Source organism: Dermacentor silvarum, chromosome 3 (assembly GCF_013339745.2).
Source record: "Dermacentor silvarum isolate Dsil-2018 chromosome 3, BIME_Dsil_1.4, whole genome shotgun sequence".
NCBI classification, from domain to species: Eukaryota; Metazoa; Arthropoda; class Arachnida; order Ixodida; family Ixodidae; genus Dermacentor; species Dermacentor silvarum.
In genome coordinates this window covers 59170693-59190660 of record NC_051156.1, presented here as the reverse complement: position 1 = coordinate 59190660, position 19968 = coordinate 59170693, and the positions used below count along the sequence as shown (strand labels likewise).

Sequence of the window (19968 nt, the reverse complement as noted above, 5' to 3'; positions counted from 1 at the left end):
TTCGTTGTTACAGTGCAACGAAGTACACATGCAATAGCTCGACAAACCGAAAAATTGCGCAAGCAGTAAATGCGCAACAGTGGTTTCACCCAGAACCCTCACAACCAGGAACGTAGATCTGGTATTTGGGCGAGGAGCCACAGAGCAGGTCGAAGATAAAGTCACAGCAGGTGTCATTCACTCCAAGCTGACTCTCTGGCTTCCAGAAGGTGCACCCTTGTCCTGTGCAGAAAAGCAAGGAGTCGCCAAGCTGTTTACTACTGACTATCTCGCGTTAGGCAATACGTCTTTCATTAGTTATAAACTGTCATTTTACATTTAACGAACAGCAGTGTGAGTCGTTTCCAACTAAAACAATGTCTTGCACATTACGTGACACATCTTGTTCGCCTGGAACCCAAGAGTGTAGTGCTTCAGTTTTAGAGAATATAAGATGTCATCAAGCTGGTAGTCTTTCCCGCCACTCCATTTGTCATAAAATGCATTCTATTCACGCTTCCAATGCCTGCCACAAGCAACCATTAGAAAGTCTAGTTTTTACATTGATAGCTTTTATTCGCTGACTCCGCATAGTCGTTTTGATGTCTAACGGTGCCCGTCGCTCGAATGCCAAAGGGGCTTTGCTAAAATTCAAGAAAGCAATAAAGAGTAAACGGCCAGTGCCCCGAGTGGATTCTAAATGTGATCCCATAGAGCGGCAGTCGTATGTTTTATGTTAGCCAATCCGCCGTGCTATGACAGAGAAAAATACAGCGCCCTAGGATCGTGGATATGCCGCTAGCTTGCTGATTTGCTGAAGCAACCCTCCGTATGGAGTGAGTGAGTGAGTGAGTGAGTGAGTGAGTGTGCAACTACTTCTGAACTAACCTCATTAAGTCACTTCGTTGGTTGTCGTTAAGTGAATCTGTAGTGATTTCAGTCTGTAGCGATTTTGAGTCCTGCAGCTTTAAATTCGAACTGTATTTATTAGCAGTGCATGGAAACTCCGCGCTGTGCTCTTTCTCCGAGAGTTGTAATTGCCTTAAAGTTGAGCTCTAGTGTTGTCGTCTTCAAAACTCCGGTTGTGACAACTCATTCAGAAATATATTTATACTTTCTATGCATATACGGAAACCTTGAAGGATTGATGCGAAATACTTATGCAAAAATTTGCAAAGCTTGCACTTGAGGCGCAATGTCAAAGAGACAGCGGAGCTGATGGTCACCCAGCTAGTCCTGGCTTTTGGGCTAGGCTAAGCACTACAATGTCATCCCCAGTATTTTGCGGAATATACTGATTACTCATCTATTATTGATTAGCTATTGATTGGCTAACGATCGGCTATCGCAAGGTACGGCTACGTATTTGGGCTAGGCTAAGCACTACAATGTCATCTCCAGCATTTTCCGGAATTTATTGATTGATTATTGATTAGCCATTGATTGGCTATCGATGGACTATCGATGACTGACTAAGCTTAAGCATTCCCTACCATGCTTAGCTAGACTTAGTCAGGCTCAGCTTCGCTCAGCTGCGCCTGGACCCTTTCTGCAATACGCCAGGCTCGGCCTACATTTTTTGTCGACGACTAACGGACCAACTCAGCTTCGCTCAGCCGCGCCTGGACCCTTTCTGCAATACGCCAGGCTCGGCCCACATTTTTTGTGGACGACTAACGGACCAACGGCCGGCTTAAACAGCTCAGCTGTTAAAACTTATCATATATGTACAAATGGCGTTTAAGGCATACAGAAAATAAGTGGAAATATTGCGGAATGGAAACACGTATTCCATAGTGGACTCCGTGTATCACGACAAGATGCGCTGCATTGCGGCGTAACCGAGGACAGGCTAGTAACGACGCGAAAGATACAATGCACGACGGCGCGCACCGTTTTCTCTCTGTAACCCGGTTACTATACTGTGATTTTTTGTCGCTACGATTGCTACGAACAATCCTCCTCACGTTCTACCAACTAGCCACCGGCGCAGCACTGTTGGACGGAATGGAAATGCCACAGACGTCAACCGTGGCGACCTTCTGGTTCGCATGCTGTCCGTGCCTGGATGATTAGTTTACTGATGTGACATCTATTTCGTCCAACGCCAACTGGGAAAGGTAATGGCGTGAGTTGCACAGTCGCTGGTCGGCTTCTTACCTTCGTTAATATAGCTGTGGCGGAAGACCTTGCACTTTTGGCAGTCCTTGTATACAGCCGTCAAGTCGAATTTGACGCTCGCATCTGCGAGAAGATATGTGAGTGTCGGTCAACATTACTGCAAGATGTTATCAAACAGATATATCGCACCCGTTTCTCGTGGAAAGCATAAAGGTTTCCCAAGCCTAGTCTGTAGCACAATTACCGCTCTATTTAAGGATACCAATGCTAGCCGATGACGACAGTTTTCTTCCGCTGCCGTTCGTGCTTATAATCTATGCGCCGGTTCGTACAAAAGAGGCTAACCAGGTTGCCTTAAACGATTTCCAAGAGCGAATTAAATCCATCAGCGTCATGGATTCTTCTCCTGAAAGTTGCCTTTCCAGTCATATAGACCCACGTGTGCGATAAAATACGCTCATTGGGTACCGAAGGTTGTTCGCCGCGAGTATTAACACGCCTGTGCGCGTAATCATGGCGACACACTGCCGGCTTTTGATCGATATGAGCCGGCGCCTGTTTGTACGTGTTCTAAAATTTGGCGGCAGCAGGCTGCAGAAATTCCCCCAGTCAACGGCCCAGCGTCAAATAAGTGAGGTAATGTCGTTATAAGCTCTCTGGTAGCATCGTCTTCACAAACATCTACAAACAGTCGAATAGGAAACCACGTCAAATTATACTAGCAGCGGGACCGACATTTCCATACCAGAAATGTAGAGGTCTAGATAAGCTTTCTTGTGGTAGCAGAAAGCGTAAACGACAAACACAAGCGTTCACTACAGCGCTTCCACCCCATTATTGGACAGCGATCCCCCATATGTTACCGGTAAGTAAAGCGCTCACGAAAACATGGTGCGTTTTGTGAAAACACGGCGTAAATGTAGCACACCTCCGAGGTGCAAACAGAAACATGATCTGGTAAGCGTCAAGGACGCTCTGCCCCTATGCAAGTTTGTAAGCGTTGTCTATATTATCAACATCAGCCTATTTATGTCCACTGTTGGACGGAGGGTTCTACCAGCAACTTCCAATTACTACTGCCTTCCGCCAGATGACCTCGTCCAGTCCCTGCAAATAATTCCTGCACAGCGCCTGGTGTTCCTCCGTCCTCGACGGCGCTTCTTTACTCTTCGCACCATTCTGTTGCTGTAATAGACAACCCGTTATCTGGCGTACACCTTACATGGCCTGCCCAGATACATTTATTCTTCCTGATGTCATCTGGAATATCTTCTAACCCCGTGCGGTCTCTAATAGACACGGCTGTCTTCCTGTCTCGTAACGTTACACCTTGCATTTTTCATTCGCGCAGTCCTTAAATTTTTCGAAGGTTCTTTGAGAATAATCTTCAATCTTTCCGATGTTGTAATTTCAAGTATCACTTACTTTTGTTTTGCTTGTGAGCTTTCGGCATTTCAGCGAATCCTGTCGCATCTCTTGAGTTACATACGTTGATGCTTTGTAGTGTTATTATTAGCTCCTTTGCTACTTGAGAGAGTGTATCAATTTAATGTCTTTGTGCCTAGTCTCCAACTTTACTTACGGACTCAGAAACAACGCTAGTTGCGGTCTCATTCATGATATTTATGCTAATAACTTCATCTTACTGTGCTAAAGCCACATATTTGTTCCCGAGCACCAGCATAAATTCATCTGCTTTACCCCTGGTTGCTTTACCCCGCATTTCCTAGGTGCATGGCAGGAGAGTTGGCAGGCGATAGAGCAAATGCGTGCTCTTTCACGTTCCTTAGGCGACACGGGCCTGGACTCGTGCTTGTGATGGCAACGTCTTTCACCTCGTTTCTCCCATTATCATCCCCCATTATGACCCTCTTTCTTTCCCTCTTCCCGTGCCTTACGCAGAGTAGCAGGCCAGGTACTCCATTTTCCGCCCGAGCTCTCTTAATTTTCCAATCATTAACTACTTCCCTCTCTCCTCTAGACTATTTTTGCTACTTCTCGCTTAACTATGTGGGGTCTGCCTCAGGTATAAAATCTATTTATTTCTTCTTTCCGCATTATTGCTTTCCCAGGTCCACTTCCTGTTATTGAGCTTCCCAAAGAAGATAGTCATTATGCGCAGCCGATTCATTTCGGGGAAATCTGCCAGCGTATCTCCTCTACTATTTGGAGAATTGATGCCGTATAGTTGGTAGTCGCCTGTTAACAAGCTTGTTCTTTTATGCGAATAGCTATCCTTGGCTTTTTCGCGAGTTTTCGTGATGAGTTGGGGTGTCGGTGGTCGGATATTCGTGGCCGCAGATTGTCGGTCAAAGAATGGCACAAAGGCATCAACGCAAAGGGTGTGCGCGTCGTGGGGCGCATTCGTTGCCTAACGCCAACTTCCACAGCTCTTTCAGACGAACATGCTGTCCCACTATTCGCCACAAAACAGGGCTATAGTTTAATAAGCTGATGATGATGATGATGAGCGCTAGAGATGGCTGCATCCTTGTCGCGTTAGCGTGGTTCAAAGAGGTTGTTGTGGATTTGTTGTCGGCTCGACGCATTAAATGTAAACTGTAGCGCTTCACTGCTGGCAATTCAAGCATATTTCGAGCTTTTTAAGCGGGCTGACTGCTGCCAACTCATAACATATTACCCTCCAGCTCAACACTTCAACATGAAACGCGCTTAACTATCCTACTTTCCGTGCAAGGAGCGCGAACTGTCTCTAAACGGAGCTTTAAATCGGCTTCACAGAGAGTTTCGGCAATTCATCGGTGCTTATTGTGCGTGTTTCGCTCGCGTTCTGCCTACTCTATTGGCATTAATGTTATGTAACTCATCTATTCTTCATTTTCTGCCGCTCTTTCGCAGGTTAACAAAGCCTGATAATGTGTTAACTGTTAATGCGCGCTCGACATCACGATTTGTGTGCATCGCTTTTTTATCTTGATTAAATAAGAATCAGTTCCTAAGTTCAGTCTTTGTCAACCTTTGTCTCTGTGAGTGACAGCGTATTAGGGTAATCGCCACCCTAAAATTAAATTCCGGGGTATTACGCGCCAAAACCATGATTTTATTGTGAAACACGCCCTTTGTAGTTGTTCTGAAAACAGTCTTGACCACCTAGGGTTTTGTAACGTTCACGTGAGTCCAAGAGCGTTTGTGTCATTTAGCCCCCGTCCAAATGCAGCCACCGTGGCTGCGCTCAGCGTAATCACGGATTACGCTGAGCGCGTAATCCGTGATTACGCGCTCAGCGGCGCATGGCTACAGCCGTAAGGCTACTGCGTTGATCGCCACCCTAAACAGCGCATCAATTTAAAGCAGCCAGCAACTTCTTACGTCGAGAGGCTGCCATGTCACGCACAATCTGCATGTAATACTGAATTTTCGTTCTCCTTATGCAAAAAAAGCAAAGTACTAAAGAGCTAAAGCTTGTGAGGCAACGGATTTCTTCGCAGTGAGACCATAACAAAACAACAAAAGGACACCCCAGGAACAGAAAAAGCTGGTCGCATAGCCATTACGTGACGCAAACGAATATATATGCGTAAGACAAAGTGTACTTTGATATGACATGAGTATTAATGTACTCATGGGGCGTGGAACCGGCGAGATGGCGGTGACCCTTACAAGTTTTATACTGCTCACGCAGGTGTTTTCGGCGAACTTTTCACAGCGGTCCTTCCTCATGGAAGTCCTTTCGACGACGTATGCCTGGAATTGGTCGACAGCGGTTCTTCGTCTTCAACTGCTTTGTTCGAGGCCTTCGATCTACAACAGTCTGCAGCCGGTGACGAATTTGAGCGTTTTCCGATTCCAAGCTGGCAACAATGCCAAGTGGGCAATGACGCTGTTAAGTGTCAGCTACAATATCACCGGAGCAGCACTGTGAAGATGGGGCGTGGAACCGGTGTGATGGCGGTGACCCTTACAAGTTTTCTACTGCTCACGCAGGTTGGTTCTTTATAAACTTTGAAAGCGTCGCGCTACATTTTGCCGGTTCCACCCCTAATGCTTTATCTTACTTTTTCCTGTCGGCGACGCGGTTCTGTGTCGTCAAATCTTGTGCATGTCAAGAGGCATTTTTCACTTTTTCCTAGCCCGGCATTTTATCTACTTATTTTGCTGCTTTGTGGCGGAGATATTGAGTGTAACCCAGGTCCACCAACTGCTGAACAAATCCAAGAACTGTCAAATGGTCAAAGTGCAATACTTTCCAAGTTATCGCAGCTCACTGCAGACGTTACTGACGTTAAAGCTCGGCTTCTTTCGTTAGAAACTAAGCTAGAAAAGATCGACACAATTGAAATAACCTTAGCTAACGTTGAAGATCAGCAACGACAAGATCATGATGCTTTGGTAGGCATGATTAAAAAATTGGACGACTTGCAAAATCGTGAAAGGCGCAATAATTTGCTTTTTTTATGGCTCGGCGGATTCTAATGCCAAAGAGACGGCAGCCCAGTGTGAGAAACTCATAAGTCAGTGCACAGCGAAGCTTGAATTATCTTCATTAGCTATTTAACGTGCACACATGCTGGGTCAATTCTGCGAAGTAAATAATCGGCCTATCATTGTTCGCTTCAATTCTTTGAAAGACTGCCAAGCCGTACTTGCAAAAGCATTCAAGCTCAAGGGATCGAACGTTGCTATATCTGAAGACTATTCTCGTACTCTCCGTGATAACCGAAAGAAATTATGGGCGTATGCAAAACAAAACAGCGAAGGAGGATTGAAACCAGTTCTGAAGTTTGATACGCTTCACTTGGGGAGCAGGCGCTTTCAATGGGACAGTAAAGCTGGCGTTTTACGGGAGCAATGACAAAGTACTGTTAATGCAGCGATGTGCCCCGTCACCGTCCTGTTAGTCAACTGCTGCGGTGTAAAAAATAAAGTTGATGATTTTCACTTTTTTTTCTTCGTACCACCCAACCGACCATTGTTTTGGGAACAGAATCTTGGCTTGAACCGACTATCGCAAGCACTGAAGATTTTGCTGACACGCACGAGTGTTTTCGTCGAGACCACTGTACCCGTGGCGGAGGGGTGTTTATTCTTGTCCATAATAGTATCCCGAGCGTCCAAATCAAATTTCCCGATAATGAAACTGAATAGATTTTTTGTAAAGTAAGGCTGCCGAATGCGACAGCAATTGTTCTTGGGTCATTTTATAGGCCTCCTCGTCCTTCTGTAGAACCACTACTTCATTTATACAACTTTGTTGAAACGGTTAACATTGAATGCCTTGTTCTAGGGGGGGGGGGGGACTTTAACCTTCCACATATTGACTGGTCAGCTGGGGAACTAAGGGATACTGCTCGAGGGAGCCTATACTCAACTTTATTTGATATTGTAGATCAGAACACTTTCTATCAGTATGTGCACGAGCCATCGCGCACTGACGGAACAGGTCATGTACTCGATCTCTTGCTCTGTAACGTACTTGGTGTTGTATACAATGTACGGGTGTTGCCAGGCTTGAGCGATCACAACGTTGTTCTAGCAGATTTATCAGTTCCGTATGTGAAGGTTGCAAAAACACCTAGTCGAAAGATTTATGCCTCCAGCAGGGCCAACTAAGAGGCGATTAGCGCTGCTTTCGAATCGTTCTTTCCAACTTTTGATGCACTCACAGATAATCTAGACACCAAAATACTGTGGAATACTTTCAAACTGAAAATGTTTGAACTAGGTGAAACTTTTGACCCATCACGAGTTATATCAAGTAGGCGAGCTCAAGACAAAGCCTGGTTTAACACAGAGTTACGTGCCCTTGTTCGACGACAGCGACGAAATTACCAAACATACAAGGCATCTAAGTCGCCAGAGCATTTGGCCTTGCTGAAAGCAATAAAAAATGAATTTAGACAAAAGTCCCACATCGCTAAGGACTTGTATTTTCTTAATACAGGAGAAAGACTTGTCAGGGGTACCAAAGAATTTTGGAGGTATGTGAAGCGTAACGGCAGGGACAACAGATCGATACCTGCTTTGAAAAATGATGAAACAATTATTCATGATAATGAGTCTAAAGTTGAAATTTTTAGCCGTTATTTTTCATCTGTGTTTCTGCCGTCTAGCTCACGTACTGTCTGTTTTGAATTACCTGTTGAAATAGACCGCAAGCCGGAAGTCATCTTTTGTGCCGATGGTATCCGTAAATTATTAAAAGATGTGTACCAGGCTAAGGCATGCGGCCCTGATGACATTCCTGCCGCTATCATAAGAAATTGTGCTGACGCGTCAAGCTTTTATTTCACCCGGTTGTTCCAGAAGTCCCTCAATGAAATCGACATGTCTGATGAATGGAAATTAGCGCGAGTCGTGCCCATACATAAGAGTGGTGCGCGAAACTCCGTTCAGAACTACAGGCCCGCTTCCTTAACTAGTATAACCTGCAAAATTATGGAGCATGTAATATACAGTTGCGTTATGGCCCACATAACTAAGCATAATCTCCTAAGCCCCGGCCAACGTAGTTTCAGGCGTGGTTTATCTTGCAATACACAGTTGGTAGAGTTTATTCACAATTTAGCCACGGCAATTGATAAGCAACAAGTAGTGGACTGCGTTTTCTTAGATTTCCGTAAAGCATTTGATGTAGTCGCACATAGTCTCCTACTCTGCAAATTAAAAGCTTATAACTTGGATGATAAAATAATAGCGTGGATTGCCGAATATTTGACATTGCGGAAACAGGCTGTTGTTCTGAACGGTCTATCGTCACAATATGCGTCAGTTACGTCGGGAGTTCCCAAGGCTCAGTGTTGGGGCCACTATTGTTTTTGTTGTACATTAATAATATTTAAATTGGTATACAGTCTTCATTCAGGATGTTTGCCGATGATTGTGTTGTTTACAGAGTCGTAGATTCCATTTACGAGTCACAAATTCTGCAAGTTGACTTAAATACTATAGCAGACTGGTGTGTGCGTTGGGATATGTCATTAAATACAAATAAGACTGTTCACGTCACCTTCACAAGAAAACGAGCTAGTCATCCGTATATGTATAGAATTAATTATTTTACTCTAAACATAAGCAAGGAATTTAAATATCTGGCTGTCTTTTTTACATGTGATTTACGATGGAACAAGCATGTTAACTATATCGGAAATAAGGCAGCATCAGTACTGTGATTCTTGGGGCGTAATTTTAGTCACTTACCCAGTAACTTAAAAACGCAGCTGTATTTCAGTCATGTACGTTCAATACTTGAATATGGATGTATTTGTTTGGACCCACACACATCTGAGCTTATAAATAAATTAGACAAAAATCAAGAATAGGGCAGTTAAATTTGTTCTTGGTAACTATAGCGGGCAGCTTAGCTTGACAGAAAGCAAACATAAACCTTAATGGCAAGAGCTGAAGGATCGTAGAAGGCTTATCAGAATAAAATTTTTTCACGATGTTTATTATTCTAAAACAGGTATAAACCGCGAATAATATATCCAGGCACCACATTACATATCTAAGCGACTAGAAGGTCAGGGTCAGTTTGAAGGTCTGGGAATTTTCTTGTAAGGGTGACGTCTTCCGTTATTCCTTTTTTGTTAGAACTGTTCGAGATTGGAACAGTTTGCCATCGAAAAAAAAATTATGGGGTTTTACGTGCCAAAACCAGTTCTGATTATGAGGCACGCCGTAGTGGGGGACTCCGGAAATTTGGACCACCTGGGGTTCTTTAACGTGCACCTAAATCTAAGTACACGGGTGTTTTCGCATTTCGCCCCCATCGAAATGCGGCCGCCGTGGCCGGGATTCGATCCCGCGACCTCGTGCTCAGCAGCCCAACACCATAGCCACTGAGCAACCACGGCGGGTAGTTTGCCATCGAGCATTGTATACATCACAGAAAATGATGCTTTTTTCCACGCATTGAAATAATTTGTTCATGCATTTAGTAATGTTTGTAACCTCCCTGCTGTAATGCCCTACGGGGCGATGCAGGTAACTAATAAATAAAAAAATATTTATCTTCCTACTGTTGGCCTAATCTTGACGCAACTAATATTTTGTCGTATTAAATATTGCGCAATCAGTAATAAATCGTGACAAAAAAAGTACCCAAAGCGCTGCGCACGCATCTTAATGCGACTGCTTCATTTGTTTCGAAATGTAGCAACAAAATTGAACTGAGCGACGCGAGCGCCATGTGCGACGATCACATTTCGCTAGCTTCACTCGTGCAGTCATCGTTTTTATTATGGCGCAACGACTACGCAGCAAGGGCAAATGCTTCTTTACATCGAAAAAAAATGCGCACACAAGCATTTGCGGCTGCGCTACAATACTGCCAGAAACAGTCATTGGAGAGTAAGTATGCCGCACGCGGTCATGTAAGCGTGAAGTAGGTGGCAGACGACGGGATGCGCCATCCCCACTATATGTGCTTCAGCCAGTATCCACCAGGCGGCGACTCCGTTTGATGTCGCGGCCAATGCTACCACTAGATATTTCCTGGTGAGCAGGTCTGTTATCTGCGGAATTCCGAAATGAAAGGACAAACGCGCTACCTAAATATGCTCAGCGCCACAAATAAATGTCATCAAGCGCACCATATCTTTACTAAAAAAGAGCTTTCTTGAAGCTTCCGGCAATTCGCTTACGTTGAAAATTATATTCAATAGTTTCGGCATAATTATCCCCTCGATTTTCGAATTGAAGGCGCCCACTACTACAGTATACTAAGTTTGCACCTTTTTCATTGCTTATTCAATGTTCTCATAGAACTGTTCTATTTCTTATTCATCATTACTTAACTTTAGAGCATAGGCTTGAATGATATTCAATTTCTATCTTCTATTTAGCTGTATTACGACGACTGCTACCGTTTGACTCATGCTGTATAGAATTAATGTTGTCAGCTATGTCCTTATGAGAAATATTCCCTCGTAAACTCTCGTATATGGAAGATCTCTGTTTCAAGAGACGTGGTCATTAGTCAGCACCATGCATGTACCACCTGTATTCGTAACATCACTGACGCCAATGATATCGCACTTAACGTCTCAGAATTCCACAACCGGCTCTGCTAAGCTAGATTCACTCGAAGGAGTGCGCGTGGTAAACGGAGCGAGATTCCGTTCCCAGCAGAGGCCTGTATGGATCCTGTACTTGTAATATACCATGCGTCGATGGCAAACCTCCGATGGCAAATCTCTGAGACTGGAAATGTACATAGATGTTTGAAACACCGAGAAACTGGCTCCGTCATGAAAAAACGTACACAAACACCGTAGCTGAGCATTTGCACGCATTTGGACACACCGTTGATTGGTACGCCGCAATCATCTTGGTGACAAACCAAAATATGCCATTAGGGATTCATCTAGCATCACTCATCGTTTTCGATAAATTTTGTTATTGGGCTCATTGGTCATTGTGCTCAGGAAAAAGATACTACGCAAAGACCAGGCAAGCACGAGAGTGTAGAAACATGGTGAAGCGTAAGCCAGAACTGAACAGTCTGCAGTGAAGGTCTTTAGAGATCGGAACTTCGCTTCTGCAAGCCAACCACGATTACTAAGACAAAAAAGAAAACTGGCAGGTAGTAGTAAAGAAGCCAGTTTCACGGCCAAAGTTCAGCACACAAAGCGGCAAAGGCGGTTAACGTGCCCCAAAAATGACTTAACATGTCCGAACAGCCGTAAGACTTTAAAATCTGCGAAATACACTGCCTGGTAGGAAGCAGTGGCCAATATGGCTAACTAAAATGTTGGCTTCTGACAAGAAAATGAGGAAACATTGAAAAAAGGGCCCGATGTAGAAGAACCGCAGCTCAATAAAGCTCATCTTTGCTCCAGTTTCTCCGTAATGCTTTGGAAAGATACTAAGTGTGCTAAGGTCATCCAGTCTGCCAGGTCTATAGGCAGAATCCTGGTGCGGCACACGCATGCTGGTAATGACCTGGCGGCCTCTTCTCAACCGACAATGGTAACATGCACCAGCATCTTCCCGCCCATGCCTCACAACTGGGCGAGTTGTGCCACATTCAGGGGCGACGCCACCAATTCGTCACCGCTCAGCGGTGGTGGATTAGCGACGAATATGAGTGGCGGATATTCGTGCGTCTACATTCCCGTTGGAATGCTGCTCTTGATGTCTGCTAATCTTTCGTGACTAGAAAAAGTTCTAAAACGCCTCACCATCGACACTTTCCACGGTGATGACATTCTTTACGCTGTATCCAGGAGACGACGTCAGTGTTAGCTTCACCTTTCTGTAAAAAAAAAAAGTGATGTGAAATGCTATTCAGATTTGAAAATCCCGCTAAATTGGTGACTTCGCCTAAGCGTACGTGGAATGGGATAGAACGAGAGTGTATACTTCCAGCCTCACCCTTTTCGTTACAAATGTCGCCCTTGCGCACGCCTTCCAAGGTGTCTTCAGTCATGACAAAATCTTATCGCATCCCTGCCTACGCAATAGCATTAATTGGAGGGCAACTGTATTGCAAAAAACTCCGGTCTTCTCCGAACGTACACGTTGCGCCTGCGTCACGATCAAAACGGCCGCTATGCTGAATGCGCAGCAGCGCCACCTATATAGGACGTGAAAGTGGCGAATAGAAAATTGACAAGCATTTGCATGCCACTTTCATTGCGGGCAGTACTTGTGAACAACGCAAAGAGGTCACAGTACAGAGGTTGTAATTTCTTCATTATATCTGTCTCATTAAACATGAGATTGAGACTCAGTGACTGTCGCGTTTTGCAGCACGAGCGAGTATTATTTCCAAAAGCGATGGCCACATTCCAATCAAGGGGGAATGAAAGAACGCTTGCGCACGTATATTTTGTTTTCTTTAATGAACCTCAGAGAGCTTCTAAATTATGCCACGTGGGAACGCACGCAAAGAGAAAAACGACTGGCGCTCCAAGTTCTACCCCTCCACTACGGTGTTTGTCATAGCCCAAACTTTGCTTTGTCACAATAAAGCTTATGAATCATCTACTAGCTCCTGCCCTTCAGAAATACTCGACACGGCCTGTTATGAAACCAACCGGTGAAAGGGCTAAACGCAGTGACGCTGTTTTACACTACGGCACCCTCAGTTAAAGGTAAAAAAAAACGTATTCTTACACAGAGACATCAGGCGAGTACAGGACGTCAGCAGTGGTCGATCCACTCGCATAAGGGCTTGTTTCAACGGCCCTTATACACGTGGCAGCCTGTCCGAAGTACGGGTCCAGCTCGAAGTTGCGGTAAACTACGTACCAAGGCTCGGTGAATGGAAAGCACTGCAAGAACCAAAAAGATCATTTATTGAGGCTGGTGTTACTGAAAAAGAAACACTACTGACGCGCAGGGAATTCACACAGTAGACATCGCGGTCATGTCAATAAAAGGCAGTACATACAAACCATAAAACGGCTTGATGACGCTGGTCGATTGTTCTTTTTCAACACAGAGCTTGTTTGTGCGAAGGCACTTTTCTGCGGCGAACACTTTAACATAATGTTTTGCATGTGCCGTACACACAGCACGGTTGACGACAAAAGGTTGGCGTTGATAAGTGGACGTCATTTTTGCGTACTCGTGCTGATCTTGTGCAGCAGGATACTTCGAGAGCCGTCAACTTACGTTTATTTTGACATTAGAATGCAGTGGAGAACTCCATCTTGAATAGTGAATTACACGGCAAATTACGCATTTTTGTGTTTTTATATTATTTTTTTAAATAACAAGCCATGAGGAGACGTTAGCAAATTCGGTCCTTTAATGGGAAGCTGGTCGAAATTTCGAAGTTGGTCCTTTCTTTTTTGACGTACTTCATAGACAAAAAATTTCAGATGTTTATTCAGCCAATATTACAGTTACAGTGAGTGAACTTCCACTTATTTAAAACACGTAAATAAAACGGAATTTCACTGAAGAAATATAATCATACAATACATGCAGAAGCATAGCAGCAACCTTTCATCTTTCAAATAGTCAATATATACAATGCTACAAAATTTGCCCTGGTCGAGCAGGAATAGCTTGGAACGCAAATGTATGCAAATATATCCGAAAAAGACCGGCATTCAATATCTAACCATATATTACGCGTTTAAAAAATTAGAAACGTCACGATACGGTACTTTTTTCCGAGCTTGCATCTATGTGCCTCTTGTTGTCGGGTGATGTAGAGCTAAATCCCGGGCCTGACACTAAGGCCTTGTTGAAGGAGCTTTGCGATGGGCAAAAAGCAATTCAAAAGGATCTAGATAGCCTGGGAAAGCGGCTCGAGCATGTAGAAAAGAGCCTTCAAATTGTTAAGGATCAAGCAAATAGCATAGTTAAGTTAACAAAAACTGTTAGAGAACTAAACGAGACCGCTGTGAAGCAGCAGGAGAGGTTGGTAAATTTAGAGGACAGAAGCCGGCGAAACAACCTCATCGTCTTTGGAATCAAAGAAAGCGAAAAATAATCCACCGAAGACCTTACAACAAAAGTTCCAAGCGAAGTCTTCGAAGAAAAACTTGGTTTGACGTTGACTACGGTAGAAAGAATCCACAGAGTTGGCAGGAAAATTGTAAGCAACCTCGACCAGTGATCTTGCGACTTTATGACTGCAGAGAAAAATCGGAACTGTACCGAAACTGCAAGAAACTTAAAGGAAGCGGCATTTCGATCGGCGATGACTTTTCCAAGGAAACACTGGCAAAACGCTAGCTGCTCTGGAATTCAGCAAAGTGGGAACTTGATGATGGTGAACGAGTTCACCTTAATTATGACAAGTTAATAATAAACGGCAATGTGTTTGCTTGGGATTACTCTAAAAACCGCCGAGTAAGAATTCGCCGTAATAACCCTCCGCCGGCCGAAGACACGGAATGAGGCCATGTGAGCCTAAAGTGCCATGATTTTCGATTAATTAACTTCAATGCTAGGAACCTTACGAATAAAATTACTGATCTAGAATACTTACTAGCTAGCTACGACCCACATATTGTCACTATCAGTGAAACATGGCTTCGTCCCGAAATAAATGATCATGAAATTATACCCCCGGGTTACAAAATATTTCGCAATGATCGAGAATCGCCAGGAGGAGGTGTAGCCATCATAGTAAAAGAAAATATTCAGTGCTTTCTGATGCAACGAATTCCGAATCACGAGAGTGTTTCAGTGCCAAATAAACTTCGAAAATTCGTCATTTATTATTGGAGCGTTGCACACGCCACCAAGCGCGCACGTATCGTACTTAGAAGATTTACATCGTCACTTGGAGGGACTCAAACCCGCGAAACGTAAGCTGATTCTTGCGGGAGATTTTAACCTCGGAGGTATTGACTGCAATAATTTGACAATTGATGCGAAAGAACGGGCTTCCTGTGAAGTTCTTCTCGATATCGCTTTCAATCATGATTTCACGCAGGTTGTTCGTGAAAACACACGTATAGCAGGATCAGTGCAGTCTTTGCTTGACTTAGTTTTTCTTGATGCGTGTTTGGATAATTACAAAGTACTATTTCAAAGCGGACTGTCTGATCACAAACTTGTCTCTGTTGAACTTAAAACCAATCTTACCACTGCCCGAATTAAAGAAAAGACCAAATTTGTTCGCCAGTATGACAGAGCCGATGACACGAGCATTATCGACTACTTATCATTTATGTTGGACAGTTTCAGAGCGGAAAGTGACGTCAATGACTTGTGGCTACGGTTTAAAGATATTGTCTCGTATTGCATATCGATATTTGTACCGTTGAGAAAACAAAGACAAAAGAAACAAAATCCATGGGCAACCCGAGAAATAATTCACTTAAAGAGACAGATCGCCCGCCAACGACGAAAGAGAACAAGGAACCACGAACAAATAGCTGTGTTATCACGGCAGTTACGAACTAAGCTTAATGCAGCCAGAGAGAAGTATCACACCGAAACCTTGTCCAACTTCATGGTCACGTCCCCACATCGTTTTCGGCGTCACTTATCGCAGGTCGAAAATAACCCACATAGCATTACCCTGAACGGTTCGGTTCTGCACGATCAGAGAGCTATAGCGTCACATTATAACACGTTTTTTCAATCCGTTTTTTCCCCGCGGTCGGACGGTGATGCGTCGCAAAAACAGATGCCTGCTCGTCATTCCTCAGAAATGCAGGACGCAAACATAACGTACGAAGGCGTCCCTTTTCGCTCCTTCTAAACATTAATGTAAAAAAATCTAATGGTCCTGACGATATACCAAATGCTTTCTTACGTAGATATGCGGAATGTATTGGCCACTATCTTACGATAATTTTTAAAGCATCACTTGAACACAAACGCGTCCCAAATGACTGGTTAGCGGCCAAGGTTGTTCCAATTTTCAAATCTGGAGACCGGCAAAAAAATGAAAATTACCGCCCCATTTTCTTATTTTGTGTATGCTGTAAACTTCTTGAGCACGTAATATCGAAATCAATATACACCTACCTGGAAGACAAAAAGCTTCTATATCCCAATCAACCTGGTTTTAGGCGAAATCTTTTGACAGTGACGCAGCTGGTAGAAACAACTGATCATTTTTCGCAAGCCTTGAACAACAAAGGGCAAATTGACTGTGTTTGTTTTGACATGTCCAAGGCCTTCGACAGAGTCCCTCATTCAGAGCTAATTGATAAGCTGGTTCATCTTGGTATAAACTACAATATAACACAATGGATTCGTGCATACCTAACAGCCAGAACTCAGTACTTAGAAATTAATGGCTCTAAATCTGAATTATTAGACGTCACATCGGGTGTTTCACAAGGGTCTGTGTTGGGTCCAGTCTTGTTTCTTGTTTACGTTAATGATATTGCTCAAAGTATTAACAAAGATATAAGGGTGCGACTTTTCGCAGATGATTGCCTGCTTTATAAATAAAGAACCAGGACGATTAAAAAATTCTTAATGACGCTCTCCAAGTGGTTGGAGAGTGGTGCGAAATTTCAAAAATGAAAATTAACAGAGATAAAACTGTTGTATTTCGTGTCACAAACAAGACAAAACATGTTGTTGACTTTAACTACACCCTGGGTACTTTCACACTAGCCGCAGTTGATAGCCTCAAATATTTAGGCGTAACTATTTCCAAAAACCTGAGTTGGAAGGAACGTGTTAAAAACATTTGTTCGACAGCAGAAATGAAACTCTGGTTTTTGCGTAGGAAGCTCAAGGTTGCTTCGAAAGACGCTAAGTTAGCTGCCTACCTCTATCTCGTAAGACCGACACTGGATTATGCCAGTATTGTATGGGATCCTTATGAAACAGGATTGATCAACATGATTGAAAGAGTCCAACGAAGAGCTGCTCGATTTATTTTGTCTAGTTACTCGCAAACTGATTCTGTTACAGAAACGTTGCAAATACTTAAATTACCCCCTAAGCCGAACGACGCCATGTAGCCAGACTTAAATTTCTTTTCTTACTTTGGAACGTCATTTTAACATAAATGCTACTCACTACTTTGTGCCACAAAGAGGCAGAGCCTCAAGATATACACATGAACATAATTTCCGGATATCTCAACTGCACAATAATGCATACGCGAATTCTTTTTCCCCCCAAACAATAAATCAATGGAAGAGACTACCAACAACCATAATTCAAAGTGACACCGTAACACAATTTGAAAACAAGCTGAAGCAAATCATGTCCTAAACAAAATTTTGCACATTATGTTGGATATAAAAATACTGTGTTCATTGTCTCTGCATATTGCTGTTGTATTTGTACTCTTGTTAGTTCCCTTGTGTTTTATGAATGTATGCTCAAAAAGACAGTATTTGATGTATAATTTGCGTGCATTGTGTATAATGCACATTATGTTATTATTTTTAAAAATTTTCTGTGCTGTACCTCACCCCTGTAATGGCCTCCGGGCCAACACTATGCCTAAATAAATAAATAAATAATCATAGACCATTAAACGAACTACTTATATTGTCGGTGGTGGTGGTGGTGCTGGTGGATTGTAGCAACAGGCTGGTTTAGCCTGGCGATCAAGGCCGGAAATTGCTCCGCCTGAGCGTCTCTTACAATATCGCTGAAGGGTTTCACCATATGTCCATCAATCCAGTCTCTCTTAAGAATTCCATAAGGAGACGTGAAGTTTCTGTGCGGGCTGTAACTGACCCCTCAGGAAATACAAAGTGTTGCAGGCACGCAGGCGGAAGGTCCTTTTTTGTAGATTCTCCAGGAGAGCGTCCCTTTCAACTTGGAATTTCGGGCACGACCACAGAAAGTGTTCAATATCTCCTGTCTCGTCGCAAGCCGTACAGTTAGGAGAATTGATTCGTCCCGTCCTAAATAACCAGGCCGGTGTATCAGATCCTGTCCTGATTCGATATAAAAGTGAGGCTTCCTCTCGATGAAATCTCTTGGTTACGAAGGGCATATGTGGTGGAGCCCAAAGCGAGGCAAAGTGATTTCGAATGTCCGATTTTCTCACTTGATTACTCTTGGGAGCCTTGACTTTGTGAGAATAATAGAGCGCTGCGTATGCAAGCGCATCAGCTTTTTCGTTGCCAGTAATGCCAATGTGGGAAGGAATTCACTGAAACTTTACCGTGAAGTCTTTGTTCTTGAGTACTTGTGGCATTCTTATTCTTGTCCCGGGTTTCCGCGGTGCTTTGCCGTGTGCGTATGCCATGCCGGTATATCACAGCTGGCGCGACCAGCTGCTTTTGCGATAGACGTACACGGACTTTGCGAATGCTGCTTAATATCTCTACTCGTTATCAGTCTAAAATACAGCACTGCCAAGAATTGTGTTCGGCATAGCAAAAAATTGCTACTAAGTCCGTTATCTACATCGAGGATGAAAGATCACGGTACATAGGGTGTCAGCTAACGTTAGCCAAGCGCATCAACGAAAAATACCTTATTTAAAAGGCAAGATGCAAGATACAGTTTTAAAACCTACGGTATACAGTGTTCATATCTCTGATAACCAAACACCTTATGTTTTATAATTGAGTCTTGCACCGTCATCTTTAGATCTTTATTGTCTCATGGAAAAGTTTTGCTAACGTTAGTTTGAACACACTGTACGTTGCAAAGAATATTTTAAACTGAGACTTTGGCCATTCCACCTGTTTCTTCATTTGCTAAGAGCGCGCCGTCTTTATTTAGAGTGTCGAGTGTGAATAGTTTCCTCACAGTGACATTCCTAGATTTCAAAACGGGTGTCGTCTTAGCCCCGTTTCTAAAACTAATAAAACATATAGCAAATACAGCATAGCAGCTCACGTAGCACTGATAATTCATGAGCGCGAGGTTAGCAAAAAAAGACAAACATTTTGATAACAGTTTCCCCGAAAACACCTTCATGGCGACGCAAGGGGTATTGTAACTCTGCATTTGGTGGTGGAACACAGGCCAAACCATCATAACGTGAAACGAAACTATTCCAAAATGTTTTTGTTGTACACTTACCTCTTCTTCATTTTGGTAAGCTTGGAGGCTCGGATCATCTCCGATCAGGGTTTGGCTTCCTATAACCGGTGCAGCAATCATGCAAGCACATACAAGCTGGAGAATGACAGACATCGCCATGAAATTTCTGACTCTGTTTGCAAGGGTTGCAAGGGAAAATTAGGAACAGAGTGGTTTCTAAGTATAAAACGCTGGCTTATATACACAAGAGCGAAATACACGTGTCACTTAACCCCACGTGATCAAGGCCGCAGCACCGCACGTTGACGTACTTTATCTACGTCCTTCTAGATTGAGCACTGTTCCCATTCACAGTGATGCCACGTGTCAATCCGTGATGAAAGAAAAGAATTGCAGAATGATGTGGCGTCTGTATTCAAATAAACGCCGAGCAGGCTGCCGAGGTCACCGATTTAGCTTGGCCTCTTTCGTTTTGCACTGTTCTTCTTTTTTTTTTTCAACTCTTAGCTTTCTTGCACG

General features: G+C 43.5%; 1 protein-coding gene across 1 annotated transcript; it reads right to left on the bottom strand.

Moving 5' to 3' along the window:
- Positions 1-46: 46 nt before the first annotated feature.
- On the bottom strand, positions 47-19761 carry LOC119444407 (uncharacterized). The gene is made up of 5 exons (XM_049664989.1): positions 19489-19761; positions 13180-13337; positions 12243-12316; positions 2140-2223; positions 47-222 (listed from the first exon to the last, which is right to left on the bottom strand). Exons 1-5 carry the CDS (start codon positions 19606-19608, stop codon positions 86-88), a joined length of 573 nt encoding a protein of 190 aa, XP_049520946.1. The 5' UTR covers positions 19609-19761; the 3' UTR covers positions 47-85.
- Between the last annotated feature and the right edge of the window lie 207 nt (positions 19762-19968).